Below are 23,806 nucleotides of genomic sequence, written 5' to 3' on the forward strand. Positions count from 1 at the left end.
TTAGCTAGTGTTATCTTCACATGAAAAGCTTGCTTCAGTTTGTCTCTTTTTTATGTTAGGCTGCCATTGTGAAGATTCGTGATCATCTTTTGCTCTCTATTTTAAATGTTATCAGGTATGTAACCAACTCCCATTACCATGTTAAGCGAGTAGTTTGTTTATGAGAATGTTATTTTTCTGTGCAATGTTACTGGGTAGCACTGGTTAGCCTAGATCAGTAACCATGCGTTCATGCATTCACTATGTTGTGATAATCAAAACAGCCTAATGCGATAGATTTATTTTCCATGATAATTCTTTTGTATTTTATTTTCTCATTTTTGAAACACTGTAAATGATCAGTCTGTATTTACCCCGGCTGGGAGAGGCTGCCATTGTGAAGATTCGTGATCATCTTTTGTTCTCTATTTTAAATGTTATCAGAATAAACGGCTGGGTTGCCAAAACTATCATCGGTGTGTCCATCAATCACAACGCAACGAAGGAGTACACAACCGCTACACTAGTGTGTGTGTGTGTGTGTATGTGTGTGTGTGCGTGTGTGTCTGTGTGTGTGTGCGTGTGTCTGTGTGTGTGCGTGTGTGTGTGTGTGTGGCCATACCTGGCCAATGACACATGATTCTGATTCTTAGTTCACTCATGTGAGAAGGTTTCCATTACATATGCGAGGGTGCGTGTGTGGGTGTGTCTGTGTGTGCGTGTGTGTGTGTAGAAGTGTCTGTGTGTTTGTGGGTGTGTGTGTTAGGGTCTGTGTGTTTTTGTGGGTGTGTGTGTTTGTGCAGCTCTGTGAGTGGGAGTGTTTCTGTGGCTGCATTTGTGGACGTGTGTGTGTGGGTGTGTTTTAGGGTGTGTGTGTGTGTGTGTGTGTGTGTTTTTTTTTGTGGGTGTGTATGTTTGTGCAGCTCTGTTCTGCCAAACCTGTTAGAGACCTTCAGGAATGCAGCAACACAAGGGAGGGACAGAGAGAGAAGGAGAGATAGAGAGGAGAGAGAGAAAAGAGGGAGGGAGAGAGAAAGCAGGAAGTTGTCAGAGCGCAGGATGTTCCGGAGTGAGAGAAGAGGATAGAAAGAAAAGACAAACTGGGAGAAAAAGAAAGAGAGAGGATAGAGGGATAGAGAGAAGGAGAGATAGAGAGAGGGAGAGGATAGAGAGAGGGAGAGATAGAGCGGGATAGAGGGATAGAGAGAAGGAGAGAGAGGGAGAGGATAGAGGGATAGAGAGAAGGAGAGATAGAGAGAGGGAGAGATAGAGAGAGGGAGAGGAGAGAGGGATAGAGAGAAGGAGAGATAGAGAGAGGGAGAGGATAGAGGGATAGAGAGGAGAGATAGAGAGAGGGATAGAGAGAAGGAGAGATAGAGAGAGGGAGAGGAGAGAGGGATAGAGAGAAGGAGAGATAGAGGGAGAGATAGAGAGAGGGAGAGATAGAGAGGGATAGAGAGAGGGAGAGGAGAGAGAGGGAGAGGAGGGAGGGATAGAGAGAAGGAGAGAGGGAGAGGAGAGGGATAGAGAGAAGGAGAGATAGAGAGAGGGAGAGGATAGAGGGATAGAGAGAAGGAGAGAGAGGGAGAGATAGAGAGAGGGATAGAGAGAGAGAGGTATGGTGTGAGGGGGTAGATGGCTGGCCCTGATGAAGACACACACACACAGGGGTCTCTCTCTAGCAAGCACACACACACTCCTGATCCTGCTCACCCTCTGTCTCACAGGTAAGTGTGTGTGCGTGTGTGTGTGTGTGTGTGAGTGTGCGTGTGTGTGAGTGTGCATGCGTGTGCGTGTGTGTGTGTGTGTATGTGTGTGTGTGTGTGTGCGTGTGTGTGCGTGCATGCGTGCGTGCGTGTGTGTGTGTGTGAGAGAGAGAGAGAGTGTTTAGCACCCAGTTGAGACTATACTAAGGTGTTGATCGCATTAATCTGGTCATTTTGGTCTAAAACTGAACAACTTTTTTATTAGGCAAATTAAACTAGTAAGCTAGCTATCTAAAAGGCAACTTAAATTACCCAGATAGCAAGCACACATTGGCCCCACATTGGCACAAATTCATGACATTGTTTACTGACTGGGCCAACATCATTTTGGCCGGTGGGCTAACCTCAGTAACTTGCTACTTGTAGCGAAGCTACTAGCATTTCTCAGTAGCTTGGTGGTAGCGTAGGGGAGGGGACCTATGTTCCCCGGTCCTATGTTCCCCGCTTTGTATGGGACAAGGGAACATAGGACCCTTAACCCTAACCCCGAGTGAGGAACATAGGACCGGGGAACATAGGACCCTTAATCCTAACCCCCCGGGGAACATAGGGATGACCCCGTTGCGTAGCTATTTTCTGAAGCAGATAGCTTTTCAATAGCATAGCTCCTTTTTTGCAGTGCAGTAGGTTTTGCAGAAGCTACATTTCCCAGAGCATTTGTGGAGCTCACAGTAGAACTTCCCTCTGGCCGCCCATACATGCGTGTGTGTGTGTGGGGGGTTCCAGAGCATTTGTGGAGAACCCTCTGGCCACCCATACATGCAAGTTCAGTTCTATTCAATGGATCTGACAAACATGACACGTTTGTCTAACTAAATCTGACAAGAGACGAGCATTGGTCCTTTATTGCACTACATTGTCTGGGACATTTAGGCTACTCTATTTGGTGTAAACTTGTAAGACAAACTCATTTAGGCTACTCTATTCTGTAAACTCATTTAGGCTACTCTATTCTGTAAACTTGTAAGGCAAACTCATTTAGGCTACTCTATTCTGTAAACTCATTTAGGCTACTCTATTCTGTAAACTTGTAAGGCAAACTCATTTAGGCTACTCTATTCTGTAAACTCATTTAGGCTACTCTATTCTGTAAACATGTAGGCTACTCTATTCTGTAAACTTGTAAGACAAACTCATTTTTCATGGCAGAGCTGAAGCAATGAAATTGTGCTTGCAAAGATGTTGGTGGTGGAGTCTGGTTTCTACTGTGTGGTTATAAAATAGGCTATCACATTTTTTTGCATTAGTAACTTGCACATGGTCCTGCAAGTTAAAGCCCTAATTGAGCCCATGGGCATGTGGAGTCTTTCTTCCCCTAATTGATTTTGGAGCTGCCAGAGTAGCAATCAAGGGTTATTGAACTGGACACACGTTATAGCCTGTGTGTGTAAATAAAGGTACTAAGTTATGTATCTGTTTGACAGAGTTATATTGGCTAAGCCATTTAAATAGCAAACAAACGCAGAGTTATATTGGCTAGGCCATTTAAACAGCAAACAAACGCAGAGTTATATTGGCTAGGCCATTTAAACAGCAAACAAACGCAGAGTTATATTGGCTAAGCCATTTAAATAGCAAACAAACGCAGTTATATTGGCTAAGCCATTCAAATAGCAAACAAACGCAGAGTTATATTGGCTAGGCCATTTAAACAGCAAACAAACGCAGAGTTATATTGGCTAGGCCATTCAGGTGTAAAGTAGGCCTATCACTCAATAAAAGCCAAATTGTTATGGACAATCGCTGCAGCTGCAAACAGCCATTTGGTGGACTGATGAGGGCGTGGCAGTGTTTCGACGTTGTAAATCCTCTTGGTTTGGCAGCCCAGATAGCAAACATACACTGGGACGGAACTGGGCCACACCTACCATAACGTCCGGCACGGATCTGCATAATGGACCTGATCCGGCGTCCAAACGCACATCGGGTCCAAAATTGGCCTGATCCGTTTGACGGATCTGGTACCAATAAGGGCTAAGACTGGCCCAGTTTCCGTGATGGTAGTCTGTGTTACTGATGTGTTCCAGATCTGTTTATCATATGCAATACACGGGTCCCGCTTATTATTGTGGTACGGACCCGTTTATCAGACATCAGCTGGCTTTTATTTGACATGTGAAATGTGATTGGTAATTAGGGCTAATTATCCTGAAAAATCTGTTTGCTACACATTTGCTAACAGGTTCGTTATAGGTTCACCCAGGCTAAAGTTTGTAACGTTTTCCCAACAGCTCAACTGATAAAACATAAGCTAGGCTACAAAAACAAAGGGGGTAAAAAACTTTACACATAAGTGTCTTACTATTTTTTTTATTCAACAACCTGGCTGTAGAAGTGCCATCCCAGACAAAGTTTAAGTCGTGTTAATTCCACTGTTCCCATCAATATTCAGGCTGTCTTCCTCAGTCATCTCCATGGTCAATCTGAAACAAAAAATAAACATAGCTATTTAGCCATTTATTCCTTTTGCAAATAGCCTAAGTCACAATTACACTTGTTTTTATCATCAGTGATCCTGTTAGCGTTATCACTGTTTTTTCAAAAAATAGTTATTGTGATGGCTGTTTGTTTGCTTAAGCTTAGTTGTTGTTGCTGGAAAATAATAGTAAAGTTATCAATCGCCGGGTTGCTTGTTGTTGTCTCTGAATAAACCAACAGAGATAAAAAAGCTTGAATACTTGAAAAGTTGGGCTGTCCTAGTCAAACCCAGGCTGGCAAATCATGTCAAAAGATTGATAGTGAGCAAACCAAAGATCCTTGATTAACATTACTGTTGACTTCTGCATCGTGGCAAGAATATGGGGTTGTCTCATAGCACTGTTAGATCTGACACAAACAACAATTGACTACTTTACCACTGCTAGGTAATAATAAAAAATAATGAAACTAACATAAGATCAATATTGAGCCAACTATATCTTCTTTTCCAGCCTTACTGTAGAAATGAAGTGGCCATGGGAACATAGTGCACCCCCATGGTTTCTAAATTTGTGCCATTCCAAAATACCTTTCTTTAGCAGCCAGTTGACAATAAAGTAGGGAAAGGACAGTCAATTTAGCAGAATTAGCACCTTAATTAATATCATTACCACCTGGGTCTGCTGTGAAAAATGGTCCTTCGGCTCATATCCGGTATCACAGGTTTGGGCCAAATCAGTGTTTTGTATTTTAAACGATCTCCTGACTTCCAGTTGAGCTCTTGGAAATTGGACCTGGGACAAATCTGTAAACCGTGATAAACAGCATTGCTAGCAGAGCTGAAACCTGTATCAGGAGTAGACCTGGCCCACAGTCAGATACCAGATATGTCCGTTACAGGCGGATCTAAAGGCTTTTATGCGGATCCGGCCCAAAGGAAATTGCTATCTGGGAGTGTTTCGACGTTGTAAATCCTTTTGTTATTAAAGGCAACACAAAGTTTCCCATTTTGACCATCTACTCATTCAGACATTTTGCTTTAATGTTTTTTCAAACGCTGTTGCATATACAGTACCTTGTGTAATAATTATATTTTTGTTGACGTCTAAGTGATGTCAGTCTCTCTCTCCATCTCTCTCTGCTCTCCTCTATCTCTCCTCTCCTCTATCTCTCTTCTCTCTCTTTTCATCTCTCCTCCTCTCTCTCCATCTCTCCTCTCCTCCATCTCTCCTCTCCTCTATCTCTCTTCTCTCTCTTTTCATCTCTCCTCCTCTCTCTCCATCTCTTCTCTCCCTCCATCTCTCCTCTCCTCTCTCTCCATATCTCTCTCCATCTCTCCTCTCTCTCCATCTTTCCTCTCCTCTCTCTCCACATCTCTCTCCTCTCTCCCTCCATCTCTCCTCTCTCTCCATATCTCTCTCCATCTCTCCTCTCCTCTCCTCTCCTCTCCTCATCCATCTCCTCTCCTCTCTCTCCATATCTCTCTCCATCTCTCCTCTCTCTCCATCTTTCCTCTCCTCTCTCTCCACATCTCTCCTCTCTCCCTCGATCTCCTCTCTCTCCATATCTCTCTCCATCTCTCCTCTCCTCTCTCTCCTCTCCTCTCCCTCCATCTCTCCTCTCCACATCTCTCTCCTCTCTCCCTCCATCTCTCCTCTCTCCATATCTCTCCATCTCTCCTCTCCTCTCTCCTCTCCTCTCCCTCCATCTCTCCTCTCTCTCTCCATATCTATCTCTATCTCTCCTCTCTTTCTCTCTCCTCTCTCCCTCCATCTCTCCTCTCTCTCCATATCTCTCTCCATCTCTCCTCTCCTCTCCTCTCCTCTCCCTCCATCTCTCCTCTCCTCTCTCCATCTCTCCTCTCTCCATCTTTCCTCTCCTCTCTCTCCACATCTCTCTCCTCTCTCCCTCCATCTCTCCTCTCTCTCCATATCTCTCTCCATCTCTCCTCTCCTCTCTCTCCTCTCCTCTCCCTCCATCTCTCCTCTCTCTCCATATCTATCTCTATCTCTCCTCTCTTTCTCTCTCCTCTCTCCATCTGGAGGCTCAGGTTCCACTACAGCAGGAAATGGGCGTAGAGGGGGTGGAGTCTGCTGAAAGCGGCACAGGAAGGTCTGGGGTAGTGGGTCAGGATGGGTCAGCTGCATTGGAGCACGCCAACACAGTTTAACAGTGGCCGAAGGGGTGAGGGGCTGAAACAGATGGGATCAGCGTTTGACTCTCCAAGTCTGAGCCATGCTGCAATGACGGGAGACTCTACACTGCACACAGGACCAGGAGACACTCCCCGTGTAAAGAGCCATCAGCTGAGTCCAGTGTGGTGCAGTCCCGGCGCAGGTGGCCTCTCTCACTCCCATTACTCCGGTCACTTCCTGTGTCCCCGGAAAACCGTTACATCATCGTGGCTGTAGATTATTTTACCAAGTGGCCAGAGGCGTACGCTGTGTCCAGTCAAGACGCGTGTGTGTGTGTGTGTGTGTATGTGTGTGTGTGTGTGTGTGTGTGTGTGTGTGTGTGTGTGGGCCAGTCAAGACGCGTGTACTACAGCTGAGGTGCTCGCGGACGTGTCCAGCACCATCTCATCTGAGTGGAGGGAGAGGGAACGGAGGCCCTAAAAGTCAAAAAGTCTCTCCATCCATCGCTCCTCCTCTCTCTCTCCATCTATCTCTCCTCCTCTCTCTCTCTCTCTCCATCTCTCTCTCCTCCTCTCTCTCTCCATCTATCTCTCCTCCTCTCTCTCTCTCCATCTATCTCTCCTCCTCTCTCTCTCCATCCATCTCTCCTCCTCTCTCTCTCCATCTATCTCTCCTCCTCTCTCTCTCCATCCATCTCTCCTCCTCTCTCTCTCCATCCATCGCTCCTCCTCTCTCTCTCACTCCCTCCTTTTCTCTCTACGTCTCTCTCCTCTTCTCTCTTATACAGGGGGCAGTCGTGGCCCACAGGTTAATACTTCGGACCTGTAACCGGAGGGTTGCCGGTTCGAATCCCGCCAGTAGGCACGGCTGAAGTGCCCTTGAGCAAGGCACCTAACCCCTCACTGCTCCCCTATATGCCCACATCCACGGCTGAAGTGCCCTTGAGCAAGGCACCTAACCCCTCACTCAGTGGCGGAACAAGTCAGAGCCGGGCCGGGGGCGGGGCACATGACCGTGCCCTTTATTAAACTCATCATAACATAATTTTACAACGCATAGCTACACATGCCGCAACAGCGGTCTTTACAAGCGTCCAGCGCCCAGAGAGCAACTGTGTAATTTTGAAGTCCATCGAACGTAGGGGCTACATGACTAACCAAGAGAACAACAACAAAACATTAGGCTACATGACCCCTAATAATAAAACAACAATAATACGCACTATTTGGAAGGGCATACGACGAGCCTTGGCTCCGCTGAACTCCGCCCACGATGCTCTGTGTATGTCCATTTTCTTTGCTCTCTCATTCTCTATGGACAACATGGCAAGTCCACTCAGTCTCTCCTGTCCCACTGTGCTCCTCAAGTGGTTTTTAATGATCTTTAACTTGGAGAATGAGCTCAGAGGTTGCAAAACGGGGGACGGGAAGAGTCAAAATTGTGTTTTTCAATTTCCAACGATTCTAATTTCTAATTTAACTTCCCTCGTTTCTCTATAATGTTACAAAATGTAGCCTACTATTAGCCTACTGAGCAAATATCCCTTACTTTCAAAGCCCAATATTAACAGATAACCTGATTTCCCACACGATGAGTTTAGGCAATGCCAGAGCCGAGATGTAGCGGTTTGCGTCATAAACCTGGCAGGAAAGTTCAGAGCTGCGCCCAGTCAGTTTAGTTTGTTAACTACCACAGTCACGAGTTGGGATTGGCGATAGTCTGTCATTTTTAAAAGTGGGTCCCCAGAAAAAAAAGTTTGAGAAACACTGGTTTAAACAGCAAGCCGGTAAGAAAAACTATTGTTAAGACATTAGGCAATTAGGCTACTGTACCCCGGAATACAAAAATAAACTTCAGAAAGACAGAAAGTCTGTTGCACTGTATTCTGAAGTCTGTATTCTATAGTCGCAATGACCGAATCAGTAGATATACCTGTTGTCAGTTGAGTTCGTTCAATTCATTTATTGTAGGCTAGTAGCCTAGGCAAATATGAAACGGAGATGTAACGTATTACCTTGCATGTTTCATGCATTTTAGGGCAAAAAATACCATGGGATTGATGTGTTTGAGGAACGTAATCAATTGGCGGACGCAGCACATACAGCCTCAGATACAGAGCCATATAGGCCAAGGTTAGGCTACTTCACTTTCTAGAAGCATTCATTAGGCTACGTAAAAGATGCTTCATACCAAAAACAACGATCAAACATTATCAAATGTATCATGACGTGTTGTCACAAAGACTTACTCAATTAGAAAAATCAAACCAAAATCATGTAAGTTTAAGTGTTCTCTCATTGACGCCTGTAGGAGACGATCCAATTTTTGTACATTTGCACGTCGTGAAAGTTCAATATGAGAGTTAAAATAAAGCCAGTCATACAGCAGAACATTTTATTCAATATTTTACACCTACTAAATCATCAAAGTAAATTTCAAAACTTTTCAGCAACCGTGAGTCATAACTCGTCCTGACTGGGGCAACCTATAAGCCTAATACGCCCCACTCTGATGAAAATGATTGAAAAAGAAACCGTTTGCATGATCTTAGCTCCTCCGGCCTTGTGCCGTGGGAGAGGCCCGTCCCACCTTACCCCACACCCCCCGCACCCCCTCAAGCTCCGCCCCTGCCCTCACTGCTCCCCGAGCGCCGCTGTTGATGCAGGCAGCTCACTGCGCCGGGATTAGTGTGTGCTGCACCTCACTGTGTGTTCACTGTGTGCTGAGTGTGTTTCAATTCACGGATTGGGATAAATGCAGAGACCAAATTTCCCTCACAGGATCAAAAGAGTATATATACTTATACTACTTATATAGGGATCAAAAGAGTAAATATACTTATATACTTATATAGGGATCAAAAGAGTAAATATACTTATATACTTATATAGGGATCAAAAGAGTATATATACTATACTTCTATACTTCTCTCTCTATATATTGTTATGAAGGGGGGTGTTTGTTTGTTTGACTCATTGATTTGAAGACTGATCTCTCCTCTTCCCTCTCTCTCTCCACCTCTCCTCCTCTCCTCCTCCCTCCCTCTCTCTACCTCTCCTCTTCCCTCTCTCTACCTCTCCTCTTCCCTCTCTCTTTTCTACCTCTCCTTTTCCCTCTCTCTCTCCTACCTCTCCTCTTCCCTCTCTTTCTCTACCTCTCCTCTTCCCTCTCTCTCTCTCTACCTCTCCTCTTCCCTCTCTCTCTCCTCTTCCCTCTCTACCTCTCCTCCCTCTCTCTCTCTACCTCTCCTCTGCCCTCTCTCTTTTATACCTCTCCTTTTCCCTCTCTCTCTCCACCTCTCCTCTTCCCTCTCTCTTTTCTACCTCTCCTCTTCCCTCTCTCTCTCCACCTCTCCTCTTCCCTCTCTCTTTTCTACCTCTCCTCTTCCCTCTCTCTCTCCACCTCTCCTCCTCACTCTCTCTCTCTACCTCTCCTCTTCCCTCTCTCTCCACCTCTCCTCCTCCCTCTCTCTCTCTACCTCTCCTCTGCCCTCTCTCTTTTCTACCTCTCCTTTTCCCTCTCTCTCTCCACCTCTCCTCTTTCCTCTCTCTTTTCTACCTCTCCTCTTCCCTCTCTCTCTCCACCTCTCCTCTTCCCTCTCTCTCTCCCACCTCTCCTCTTCCCTCTCTCTCTACCTTCTCTTCATCCTCCTCTCGACCCCCCCTCATCTCAGCCCAGGCGCTGGTTCTGCATGTTCCGGAGGGTTCCTTGCATGCGGTGGTGCAGGGTTCCGTCCTGCTGCCTGCTGATGTGTCCAGTTTGGGCCTTCCGCTCGTCTCCTGGAGGGTTGCTACGGCCACGGGTGTGCATCCCATAGTTACCTGGCAACCAGGTGTCCCACCCAACGTGTCCTCAGGCTACGAGAGGCGAGTGGAGACGCACACCAACGGCTCCCTCACACTCACACAGCTGCGTCTCCATGACACCGGATACTACGTCGTCACGGTTACAGAGTCGTCCGGCAACAGTAAAGAGGCGGGCCTGTTGCTACAGGTGACAGGTAGGACTCCTTCAGCTGGGCTTCTGATTGGATGAACGTCAGGAAGTAGATCTGTGCCCTGGGCTCAGGAAGGCTTGTGTGGATCTGTTATTCAGACACTCGCCAGAACTCCCCATGGAGCCACCCTTACTAATACTAATACCCTAACCCTTACTAATACTAATACCCTAACCCTTACTAATACTAATACCCTTACTAATACCCTAACCCTTACTAATACTAATACCCTAACCAATACTAATACCCTAACCCTTACTAATACTAATACCCTAACCCTTACTAATACCCTAACCCTTACTAATACTAATACCCTGACTAATACTAATACTACTACCCTAACCCGAACACTTACTAATACTACTTCATAGTAAAAACATTAGAACCAATAGTTGATTTAATAGTTCATTTTAAAACTAATTATCTTGCTGAGAAATGTAGTAGTAATTGAATCAAGTGTGTGAGTGTGCATGTGTGTGTGCACATTTGGGCAATGTCTTTGGGCAATGTGTGTGTTTGTGTGTGTGTGTGTGGGGGGGGGGGGGGGGGTGTGGGGTGGGATCATCCAAGAAACTGCGGTTACAGAGTCGTCCGGCAACAGTAAAGAGGCGGGCCTGTTGCTACAGGTGACAGGTAGGACTCCTTCAGCTGGGCTTCTGATTGGATGAACGTCAGGAAGTAGATCTGTGCCCTGGGCTCAGGAAGGCTTGTGTGGATCTGTTATTCAGACACTCGCCAGAACTCCCCATGGAGCCACCCTTACTAATACTAATACCCTAACCCTTACTAATACTAATACCCTTACTAATACTAATAACTAATACCCCCCTTACTATTACTAATACCTAACCAATACTAATACCCTAACCCTTACTAGTAAAACCTAACCCTTACTAGAAACCCTTTAATAGTTGATTTAATAGTTCATTTTAAACTACTTCATCATTAGAACCAATGAGAATTAATAGTTCATTTTAAAACTAAGTGTGTGTGAGTGTGTCAAGTGTGTGAGGTGTGCGTATATTTTGGGCAATTTTGGGTAATGTGTGTTTGTGTGTGTGGGGTGTGGGGGTGTGGGTGGACTATCCTAAGAAATCTGTTATTCCGACACTCAGAACTCCCCATGGAGCCACCCTTACTAATACCACAATACCCCAACCCTAATACTAATACCCTACTACTACTAATACCCTTTTACTAATACCCTAACCCTTACTAATACTAATTGCCTAACCAATACTAATACCCAACCCTTACTAATACTAATTCTAACCCTTACTAATACCCTAACCCTTACTAATACTAATACCCTGACTAATACTAATACTACTACCCTAACCCGAACACTTACTAATACTACTTCATAGTAAAAACATTAGAACCAATAGTTGATTTAATAGTTCATTTTAAAACTAATTATCTTGCTGAGAAATGTAGTAGTAATTGAATCAAGTGTGTGAGTGTGCATGTGTGTGTGCACATTTGGGCAATGTGTGTGTTTGTGTGTGTGTGTGTGTGTGGGGGGGGTGGGGTGGGATCATCCAAGAAACTGCTCACACACACACACAAACACACACACACACAAACACACACACACACACACACACACATGCACACACACACGCACACACAAACACACACACACACACATGCACACACACACACACACACACACGCACATACACACATACACATGCACACACACTCGCGCAACACGCACACACGCACACGCACACACACACGCACACGCACAACAACACCTACATGTCTGTCAAGTCAAACCTGTTCAAGGGGCTGGTGCAGCAGATTTGTCTGTTTCTGCGCGCGTGTGCGCGTGTGTGTGTGTGTGTAGAAGTGCGGTGTAGCAGACCGCTCCATATTCTTTATAATAAAAATATTACTTTAGGCTTATCCAACCAGGTTGCTTAAACGCAATTGGGCTTGTTAACGTCACGCAGTCAGCTGACGATAAAAGGCTGCTTGGCCTAACCTGCGGGAAGAGAGCGCTAATTACAGGAAGCTCTATCGGAGAGAGTAGTTACTGAGGGCATGTGAGACATGGCGGGAGCATTTTAAAGAGATATTTCACACTGGATGTAGTACCATTGGATTCCTTGGATCGTACCCTTGTGGATTAATCCCTTTGAGGAATTACTATGAAGCAGCGCGGATCCTGAGCAAAATAGGACCGGCTCAAACTACTTTGTGTTGCGCACGACGGAATGGATCGGCAGCATGGCAAGATTGTAACGTGACTAATCTGAATCTTTTATTTTTAAATTTAGAGATTCAATTGTCTCTGGGGTGCCAGGCAGTATTTGCTGCCAATTCAAATGTAGTCACAGTTAGAGCGAAACGTGAACTCGGAGATGAGTGTTGAGTTACCAGCGGCAGACTAGCCAGGGGAACTGCAGAGTAGGCCTATGACTTGAACCAGGGATCTTCGCAACACCGCGACAAGAGAAAGGAAAACATCTTGCCATGCTGCCGATCCATTCCGTCATGCGCAACACAAAGTAGTTTGAGGATCTGCAGTATCTTGGTGTGTTCATGCTGGTGTTGCTGGCAGTACTGACGTGTGTGTGTGTGTGTGTGTGTGTGTGTAGAGGTGCGGTATGAGGATCTGCAGTATCTTGGTGTGTTCATGCTGGTGTTGCTGGCAGTACTGACGTGTGTGTGTGTGTGTGTGTAGAGGTGCGGTATGAGGATCTGCAGTATCTGGGTGTGTTCTTGCTGGTGCTGTTTGGTGGTACTGACGTGCAGGGTGCGATTTGTAGGGGGGGACCTCCCTCTGGTCTTGATATCCTCCCCTCTGCTTAATTATTTTCATCGCCGGGGGGGGACAACATTTATCCCCCTCTGCCCCTCATATTGATTAATGCTACTTCATATAAGTTAGTGTTGACGAACTGACCGATGTGTCGGTTAATTAACCCGGTTCGTGTCACTGAGCCGGGAGAATCGAGTGCCAAACGTCAATAAACCGACTCAGTGTTCCTAACATCATTCGTTTTCACATACAGAGCAACACTGGCTTGATTGGCTGTGCTCGAAAGTGTTCTCGCCGCTACTCTTTCATCGTGCCGTATTAGCCTCTACTGGAGTGGTAGTATAATCAGTCAAACTATGATGAGCCTGTATGGCTCTGGGCCTCATAACCGTGGCTGCCAAACGAGTCAAACAGTTCGCTAGGTTCTCCGGGCCTCGTAACCGTGGCTGCCACACGAATCAAACCGTTTGCTAGGTTCACGGCAAGTTCCAGTAATCAACCGATCACATAAGCCTTTCTAGTACAAACTAGATGATTATGTTCATGGAAATTTTATAGATGAGAAAGTATTAGGCTATATCACATAGCCTACCTACAAATACACATAGGCCTAATGTTATCTTAGTAGTCATGTTAAATAAATGCTTAGATGTGAATGACTGTAGGCTGCAGGCTGTCACGAGGAGACTGAATGAGACCGATTGTAACTGTGCAACCGCTGTACCCTTTATCGTGTCTTGGTTTTTGGCAAGTTTGATTCATACCAGCCTTGTTAGTGCATCGTAGCCTAGATTATTTATTCATGACAATTCACACATTATCGATAGGGAAGTAAGCCTACATCTCATACTAGCCTACACGTCATATTATCTTAAAGTTATAAAGTTAAATGTTAGAAAAGTGAATGTTGCTGCTTCTTAGTAGCCTAGTTACGACCGTGCCAGGCTGAACGAGACCGTAACCGAGAGTGAGTTTAATGTTATCAAACGGTCTAGGTTCTCGGCAAGTTAGTTATTAACCAAGCCTTATTCTAGTATCGTAGATGATTGTGTTCATGACAATTCACACACACACACACACATTATTGATGGGGAAGTAGCCTACATCACATAGGCTACAAATACACGTTATCTGGGTAGTTATAAAGTTAAATGTTAGAGAAGTTAATGTTGCTGGCTTCATTTTTCACGAAGAGGCCGCATTACTGTGTTAATACTTAACTTGTTTTAGTGCATTGTAGATGATTGTGTTCATGTGTCCATTCACATATCAATGGGGAAGTTCCATCACATAGCCTACAAATACACATAGGCCTAATGTTATCTTAGTAGTGCATGTTAAATAAAATGCTTTAGATGTGAATGACTGTAGGCTGCAGGCTGTCACGAGGGAGACGAATGAGACCCGATTGTAACTGTGCAACCGCTGTACTTTTATAGATGTTGGTTTTGGCAAGTTTGATTCATACCAGCCTTGTTAGTGCATCGTAGCCTAGATTATTTATTCATGACAATTCACACATTATCGATAGGGAAGTAAGCCTACATCTCATACTAGCCTACGTCATATTATCTTAAAGTTATAAGTTAAATGTTAGAAAAGTGAATGTTGCTGCTTCTTGAGTAGCCTAGTTGCGACCCATGCCAGGCTGAGCGAGACCGTCAACGAGAGTGAGTTTAATGTTACATCACATAGGCTACAAATACACGTTATCTGGGTAGTTATAAAGTTAAATGTTAGAGAAGTTAATGTTGCTGGCTTCATTTTTCACGAAGAGGCCGCACATCAGGCTACTTACTGAACGAGACCGTAACCGAGGTAGGCTATAGGCTATGACTCCATGTAATCAAAATGGTTGTCTAGGTTCGCGGCAAGTTATTAACCATGCCTTGTTTTTAGTGCATTGTAGATGATTGTGTTCATGTCCATTCACATATCAATGGGGAAGTTCATCACATAGCCTACAAATAAACATCATGTTATCTTTAGTTATAAAGTTAAATGTTAGAGAGGTGAATGTTGCTGGCTTATAGTAGGTTCACGAAGTGACCACGCGCCAGGCTACTGAACGAGACCGTAACCGAGGGCAGCCTATGAGTCTAATCAAACGGGTGTTATTGCAAGTTTGAGTAATCAACCGATCGCAGAAACCTATTTATTTCTCGTGCATCTTAGGTGATTGTGTAGCCTACATAGAAATTCAAAGGCTACATTACCAATGGATATACTGTAAAATACAAATAGGGTAGACTGAGTACAGTTGAGACACTTTTTGCCCACACAAAATCAAACAAAAAATAGATACTGAAAAGAAGTGATTTTCCACACAACATTCCACATGCCATTTCCTTAGCTTGTAGACTAAGATATTATCAATCAATAATACCCATAAGTAGTTTATATTTTCCACAATTAGCTCATAAACATTAGGTGCATTTTTTGTCTTGACTGTGTCTCAACTGTACCCTATAGAGTACAGTTGAGACACCTACCTGGTACAGTTGAGACACCCATCTTTAATGATGTATAGTTAACTAACCGTTAGTTAGAAAGTTGAGTAAATAAAAACAAAGCAATTGCAAAGTGTTTGTAGTTCAAATTTATTCATTTCATTTAAATTAGCGTTGGTTAAAAGGAATACATCATGAACAAAATGTGACACAGGAACAGATAGCGAACAGTAGCCTACAAATGGAATGTTCAAGTAGCCTAACACAATCCAATGTGTGTCTCAATTGTCCCCCGCTGACCACCTCATACATTTCTCTAGATTTTGCAACAACCTTACATAACACAATGCCATAAAATATGCCAGTTTTTAGGACACAGAATAATGTTTGTAATGATACCAGTTACGTTTAACAGTAACATAAGTGTAATGAGCTATTCATTGTCGAAGGTGCATGGTGAAGTGACATTCTTACTTTGGAAAAAAAACATTTGCCGATATCCTTGGATGGGAGATACTTGTGTTGTTCAAATTTGACATGATCAAAGAGGGCACTAATACACATGTGCATAGCAAAAATCACAACTTGGGCTTGCTGTGCAAGCAAGATATTTAAGGTGTCTCAACTGTACACATGTCTCAACTGTACTCAGTCTACCCCAAATAAACGTCATGTTTTTTTACATAACAAATACAGAAAGGATGGAGGCAGTAAAAGTAGAGGAGTCATTTCAGATGGGGCAAGAACAAGGTGAATTTGTATGCTTGTCAAAACGGCTGATCATCATACCAAGCACACTCGCTGTTTAAAGTCATACACCACGGTAAACTAAAACTAAGATAAAGGTAAATGTTACAAGTCAAGTCAAGTCAAGTTTATTTATATAGCGCATTTCATACACAGAGGTCATTCAATGTGCTTTACATAAACAAAACAAAACCAAACAATAATAACAAATAAAAGCATAGAAGGGCAATATAGTCAAAGAATAGTTAAAAGGTAAAGATCATAATAAAAAGAAAACATAAAACACAAGGTAAAATCGTTTAAAAATAAAGAATAATTAGTAAGCAAAAACAAAGGCAAAAGTAGTAAAAAAAAGTAATAAAAGACAAGGTAGAATAATTATCAAGGCAGATTCAGAATTTGTAACTCGGCACAGTTAGTAGAAAGCATCTGAGAACAGTTTGGTCTTAAGTCTAGATTTAAAACTGGCTACAGTTGGGGCCTTTTTGATGTCATCCGAAAGTTGGTTCCACAGCTGAACCGCATAGCAGCTAAAAGCTGCTTCACCATGTTTAGTTCTAACTGTAGGTTTTACTAGCAGGTTTTTCACCTGGGACCTGAGAGGACGAGAAGGTGTGTACTGCTGAAGCATGTCTGACAAGTATTTAGGTCCTGCTCCATTTACTGATTTATAAACAAGCAATAGTGCTTTAAAGTCAATTCTGTGACTTACTGGAAGCCAGTGCAAGGACTTAAGAATTGGAGTAATGTGGTCAGTTCTTTTAGTTTTTGTTAGAATCCTAGCTGCTTTAATAGTCTTTTTAGGAAGGCCTGTGAACAGTCCATTGCAGTAATCAACCCTGCTGGAGATAAATGCATGAATGAGTTTTTCTAAGTCATGCTTTGACATCAGCCCTCTGAGTTTGGCAATATTTTTGAGGTGGTAAAAAGCTGATTTAGTTATCGCTTTCATGTGGCTGTTGAAATTTAGATCACTGTCAATTAATACACCAAGATTTTTAACAGTATCCTTTGCCTTCAACCCTTTTGTGTCAAGGAGAGTGACAAGTCTTTCCTCCTTTTTACCAAATATAATTACTTCAGTTTTTTCTTTGTTCAGCTGAAGAAAATTGAGACATCCAGGTGTAGATTTGTTCTATACACTGACACATAGATTCAAGAGGACCATAGTCGTTTGGTGATAGAGCTAAGTAAATTTGTGTGTCATCTGCATAGCTATAATATGAAATCAAATTATTTTGAATGATTTGTCCAAGTGGGAGCATATAGAGGTTGAATAATAGTGGCCCCAAGATCGACCCCTGGGGAACACCACAGGTCAAGGACGTTGGTGTTGAGGTACAGTTTCCGATGGCAACAAAGAAGCTCCTTTCTTGTAGATATGATTTTAGCCAGCTGATAACTATGCCTGTAAATCCAACCCAGTGTTCTAGTCTGTGTAGTAAAATATTGTGATCAACAGTGTCAAATGGTGCACTAAGGTCCAGTAGCACTAGGACTGATGTTTTACCTGAATCTGTGTTGAGGCTGCATGTCATTGGAAACTTTAATGAGAGCTGTTTCAGTGCTGTGATTTGCCCGAAACCAGACTGAAAGTAATCAAAATACCCATTTGATGTTAGGAAGGTGGTTAATTGATTAAAGACTACTTTTTCAATAATTTTGCCAATAAAAGGTAGATTGGATATGGGCCTGTAATTGTTTAGCATGGAGGCATCCAGGTTATTTTTTCTTGAAAAGTGGCTTTACAACAGCTGTTTTCAGTGACTTAGGAAAAGTGCCAGACAGCAGTGATACATTTACAATTTGAAGGACATCCACCGCTATGAGGTGAAAAACAGTTTTGAAGAAATTGGTAGGCAGAGTGTCTAAGACACATGTGGAAGAGCTGAGATTCTGTACCGCTTTTTCAAGTGTTTCAGAGTCTATCAAGCTGAACATCAAGTTTAGTTTCCCTCTGTTTGTTGCTGGAAGTTCAGGTTGTTGAATTTGTAATTGAGCAGATATGTTGAGTCTGATTTTGTCAATTTTACCTTTAAAAAAAGATGAAAACTCATTGCATTTATTAGTTGAGAGAAGTTCAGGCGCTTAATTGTGAGGGGGGGGGATTTGTTAACTTATCAACAGTTGAAAATAGAATACGAAAGTGTTATTTGAACTTCTATTGATAATGTTAGAAAAGAAAGACTGTCTTGCTTTGCATATTTCAGAGTTATATGCGGAGCATCTCTTTATGGATTTCATAGTGGATCTGAAGTTTGTATTTACGCATTTTCTTTCAGTCTTCCTACACTCTCTTTTTAGAAGTTTAACTGCTGGATTTTGCCTCCATGGTGCTTTCTGTTTGTCCTTAACTTTCTTGAATTGTAATGGAGCAATGTCACCCATAATGTTTGCCATTTTTGCATTAAAGTGATCAAATAAGTCTTCAGAGTCTGACAGTTGACTTGACTTTAGTGAAAGTGCTTGCTCAAAGAGAGCACTTGTCTGATCCTTTATGATTCTCCTTTTTACCATCATAGCTGTGTTTTGAGTGTGTGGGGACATAGACACATCAAAGAACACGCAGAAATGATCAGATAAGGCCAGGTCTTTAACAGCTGTAGAGACATCGAGACCCTTTGTAATAACAAGGTCGAGGGTATGGCCGAGAGAGTGTGTTGGCCCCTGTACATGCTGTGTTAGGGAGAATGTATCGATTAGTGCAATGAATTCCTTGGCATCATTGTTTTCAGGACTATCCACATGCAAGTTTAGATCCCCTGATATAATAAGAAAGTCATACTCTATGCAAACAACTGATAGCACAATGCCACAAGGTGGCAAAATTAATATAGGCTATTATTAGCCATGACATTACTAGGCTATGATTCGTTCGTTCATTTAAAAAAATAAAAAAATTGGGGGGGGGGGGGGGTTACAAACTTAAAAAAAAATCTCTGGTTTTTACACAAATCGCACCCTGCTGACATGTGTGTGTGTGTGTGTGTGTGTGTGTAGAGGTGCGGTATGAGGACCTGCAGTATCTGGGTGTGGTCCTGCTGGTGCTGCTGGCGGTCAGTGGTTCCCTCATGGTGTCCATGTGGCTGTTGGAGAGGCTGTATCGACACCTGATGTCACGGCAACGCAAAAGACACTCGCCAGGTAACCACAAACACACCTAACAACAGACCGCACTGCGGTTGCCAAGACACGGACAAACGTTTGTGTTCCAGAAACAAACATGGCGTCTCAGTGTTCTATTGGGAGTGCAAAACATTTGGAAATGATATGCAAACTATAATGTGGATGGATATTTTCTTCACTTTAAATACCTAAACATTCAATACCTCCAATCAGGGTTTCCGTTGTCCGGTAATTGCCGGATATTGGGCGGAAAAAAAATGAAATGTCCGACAAAATTAAATCTCTCCGGTCAGATTGTCCGATTGAAATTGGCTAATAATCCCGTCCCCCTAACGCAATCTGAATTTGAGAATAAGCCTAAAATGTAGGTCTATACTAAAGCAAGAATACGTCCTTTGGCCATGTTTTAAAGGAACAGGCTCTACCATTTAAAAGTTATTAAACAACATGCATGCTGCATTTCAAATAAAGTGCACGCTTAAAACGTCTGTTAAACAACGAATGAATGAGTGAGACGGTTCAAACATGGCCAGGCCCAGGCAGACTAGCCTTAAAAGATTTTTTTCAGAGGCCAGACGCGATGATGGTAAATCGGTAACGCCTGAAGCCTCAGATGTCCGGTCAGCTCCACCACTACCAGAGAAAAAGCCGAAGTGTATCTGTCGGAATCAGCAACGTTGGAAGTGGAGGTGCGGGGGGTGCGGTCGCACCAAGACACTTGTCATTTTCCGTGTAGACAGACCCATGGCTACACTGGACATGCCACTGTGTTCTGTTCCCAGAGCATGTTTTCTCTGTCTATGATCTGCAGGGTTAGGGCCTCCTCAACGAGGAGATTGCTGTTCTGCGGATAATCTTCTGCACAATCAAATGGTATAATGGAACTGCGGACTGAAAGAAAAAGAAACTAAACATTTTCCATAATATTTCTTGATTTAGTGTTCAAATAAAGAGGCGTAGCATTAGGGGGTAGTGGTGTGAGTGCTCATTCAATGTGTGTGCGCATCTGTGCAAGTGAAACTGTTGAACCACTGGAGATAACATGGGTAGCAGCAACGAACAACATAGCCAATTTAAAACAACGAACGAAGCTTTCCATGCTGTCCATGAAAACAGCATAGATACTGGCTAGATCTTTACATTGACAATAGTTAAGGAGGTTTAAGTTAGGCTAATGAACATGTTGCATTCTATACAGCCTGGTTATGTCATTCTTTGAGCTACATAGCCTGTCTCCAGTTTTCCTCAATATCCGATACCTGTGCTGATTTCTAATATCCGATACTTTCTAATATCCAATACCTGTGCTGATTTCTAATATCCGATACTTGTGCTGATTTCTAATATCCGATACTTTCTAATATCCGATACCTGTGCTGATTTTTTATATCCGATACTTTCTAATATCCGATACCTGTGCTGATTTCATATATATCTACTGTATATGTATTTGGGGCTTTAATGCCTTTGATAGGGATAGATAGAAGAGGATAGTGGAGAGAGTGACAGGAAGCCAACACGTGAGAGAGAAACCATGGGGTGGGAAATGATCCGGACTCACACACTCACACACACACACACACACACACACACACACACACACACACACACACACACAGGAAGCCAACACGTGAGAGAGAAACCATGGGGTGGGAAATGATCCGGACTCACACACACACACACACACACACACACACACACACACAGGAAGCCAGCACGTGAGAGAGAAACCATGGGGTTAGGCACGTGGCGCTGAATATGAATATGGTGCGGCCTAACCAGTTTATGCCACAGTGCCCCCGACCTATACGTATTTCTAACTGATGGTTGTAGTTGTAGTATTTTGCAGACCTGCGTATTTCTACACAGTAGTCTTTCTAAAAGCCAAGACCAACGGTGAAAACACTATAGCAACAAGACCAACGGTGAGAACACTATAGCAAAAAGACCAACGGTGTTACTATAGCAACAAGACCAATGGTGAAAACACTATAGCAACAAGACCAATGGCGAAAGCATCACAACAAACTAGCTGCGCTGTTCTGAAACTAATAACACTTGTGTGTTGTTGTTTACCATTATTTACTTATTATTATAAGTATTATAAGTATTATGATTATTAACTAAACTTCTCAGATCATGTTGCCTCAGTCAGCCGGTCATGCCGCTTTAGCGACTCTACAACATACGGAAAATCAGGACTTACTTGACTCAAGATGCTACCCAACTTCTGGTTCAGGCAATAGTCATCTCAATGACTCGACTACTGCAATGCCCTCCTGACAGGTCTCCCAGCCTGCGCAGAAAGTGAAACCACTTCAGATGATCCAGAACGCTGGGCGGCGCCTGGTCTACAACCAACCCAAAAGGGCACATGTTACCCGCTGCTCATCCAGCTACACTGGCTACCTATGGCGCCCGCATCAAATTCAAGTCTCTAACGCTTGCCTACAAAGTAGTCTCCGGTTCTGCTCCCACCTACTTGAATGCCCTCATACAGACTTACACTACCTCCAGACCGCTCTGCCCTCTGACGAACGACGCCTAGCTCTACCACCGTACGCCAAGCCAATCCAAACTTTTCTCATCTGTTGTTCCTCGTTGGTGGAACACACTGCCAGTTCCTACAAGGGCAGGGACATCCTTTTCCACTTTCAAAAACTCCTGAAGACCCAGCTCTTTAGAGAACATCTACTCTCATAGCAACACTTACAACAAGTCTCACTGATCCTAGCACTCACCAGCCGCTTTTAAACTGACAAGTAACTGTTAAAAACAGCACTCACCGACGACTTATTCTTACTGTACTCTAATGTTTTTTAAACTGTCCTAAAATTGTGAGAATTGTTCTAAAACTTACTGTTTACCATGTTGTTAGTCGCTTTGGTTAAAAAGCGTCAGCCAAATGTAATGTAATGTAATGTAATGTAATTATTTTTGTTTACTGTTGTTGCTGTCTGTTTGTGTTGTTTTTATCCAGATCTTCAAGTTGAGCTGCAGCCATTGGAAGCCACACCGAACAGCACCCTGTTTCCATAGCTACTCGGGTCAAATAACAATGTTACAATTGCTGCTCTGGTCACGCAACAATGTTACGATATGCACTCTGGTCACGCAACAATGTTACGATATCAGTGGGTAGCCACACCCACTGCTACGGCACCGGAAAGCAGTTAGGTGTGTGTGTGTGTGTGTGTGTGTGTGTGTGTGTGTGTGTATATATGAATGTGTGTGTGTGTGTCTTAAACACACTGACATCTTGTGTGTGTGACCCTGTAGAAACTGCTCTATGTTCACTATTAGCACATTAGTTAGGACGTGTTTATGCGTTTAGATGTGTCACCGTTAGGACGTGTTGATATGTTCACTATTAGCACAGTAGTTAGGATGTGTTTATATGTTCACTATTAACACATTAGTTAGGACGTGTTTATACGTTTAGATGTGTCACCGTTAGGACGTGTTGATATGTTCACTATTAGCACATTAGTTAGGATGTGTTTATACGTTAACTATTAGCACATTAGTTAGGACGTGTTTATACATTTAGATGTGTCACCGTTAGGACGTGTTGATATGTTCACTATTAGCACATTAGTTAGGATGTGTTTATATGTTCACTATTAGCACATTAGTTAGGACGTGTTTATACGTTTAGATGTGTCACCGTTAGGACGTGTTTATACGTTTAGATGTGTCACCGTTAGGACGTGTTGATATGTTCACTATTAGCACATTAGTTAGGACGTGTTTATACATTTAGATGTGTCACCGTTAGGACGTGTTGATATGTTCACTATTAGCACATTAGTTAGGATGTGTTTATATGTTCACTATTAGCACATTAGTTAGGACGTGTTTATACGTTTAGATGTGTCACCGTTAGGACGTGTTAATATGTTCACTATTAGCACATTAGTTAGGATGTGTTTATATGTTCACTATTAGCACATTAGTTAGGACGTGTTTATATGTTCACTATTAGCACATTAGTTAGGACGTGTTTATACGTTTAGATGTGTCACCGTTAGGACGTGTTGATATGTTCACTATTAGCACATTAGTTAGGATGTGTTTATATGTTCACTATTAGCACATTAGTTAGGACATGTTTATACGTTCACTATTAGCACATTAGTTAGGACGTGTTTATACGTTTAGATGTGTCACCATTAGGACGTGTTTATACGTTTAGATTTGTCATCGTTAGGATGTGTTTATACTATTTTGATTTTAATGTGATGGGTCTTCCATCAACCTGTTCTGTGTATCTGTGTGATGTCAACATAGCAAAAGCAACCGTGAGCAAATATACCAACAGTGACAGCACAACTGCAGTGTCAGCCTCTTATTCTGTTTCATAGCCACATGCATGACTTGGTGTTCTGCGTTTCATAGCCACAATACTGTCCATGTCT

At 43.1% G+C, this 23,806-nt stretch overlaps 1 protein-coding gene across 1 annotated transcript; it reads left to right on the forward strand.

Annotated features, from left to right (window-relative positions):
- The first annotated feature begins 1,527 nt into the window (after nucleotides 1-1,527).
- On the forward strand, nucleotides 1,528-23,720 carry LOC125307802 (V-set and transmembrane domain-containing protein 5). Its single transcript, XM_048263872.1, has 4 exons — nucleotides 1,528-1,706; nucleotides 9,972-10,298; nucleotides 19,263-19,406; nucleotides 22,369-23,720. The coding sequence occupies exons 1-4, from the start codon at nucleotides 1,628-1,630 to the stop codon at nucleotides 22,425-22,427; spliced, it is 609 nt and encodes a 202-aa protein (XP_048119829.1). The 5' UTR covers nucleotides 1,528-1,627; the 3' UTR covers nucleotides 22,428-23,720.
- The last annotated feature ends 86 nt before the right edge of the window (nucleotides 23,721-23,806 follow it).

This window comes from Alosa alosa, chromosome 15 (genome assembly GCF_017589495.1).
Source record: "Alosa alosa isolate M-15738 ecotype Scorff River chromosome 15, AALO_Geno_1.1, whole genome shotgun sequence".
NCBI lineage: Eukaryota > Metazoa > Chordata > Actinopteri > Clupeiformes > Clupeidae > Alosa > Alosa alosa.

Bases quoted from the DNA above. Each gene is read 5' to 3' on its own strand.
- LOC125307802 (XM_048263872.1), top strand. From the start codon at position 1,628: ATGAAGACACACACACACAGGGGTCTCTCTCTAGCAAGCACACACACA. The intron at 1,707-9,971 runs GTAAGTGTGTGT...CCCTCATCTCAG, and splicing joins GCTCACCCTCTGTCTCACAG to CCCAGGCGCTGGTTCTGCAT. The intron at 10,299-19,262 runs GTAGGACTCCTT...GTGTGTGTGTAG, and splicing joins CCTGTTGCTACAGGTGACAG to AGGTGCGGTATGAGGACCTG.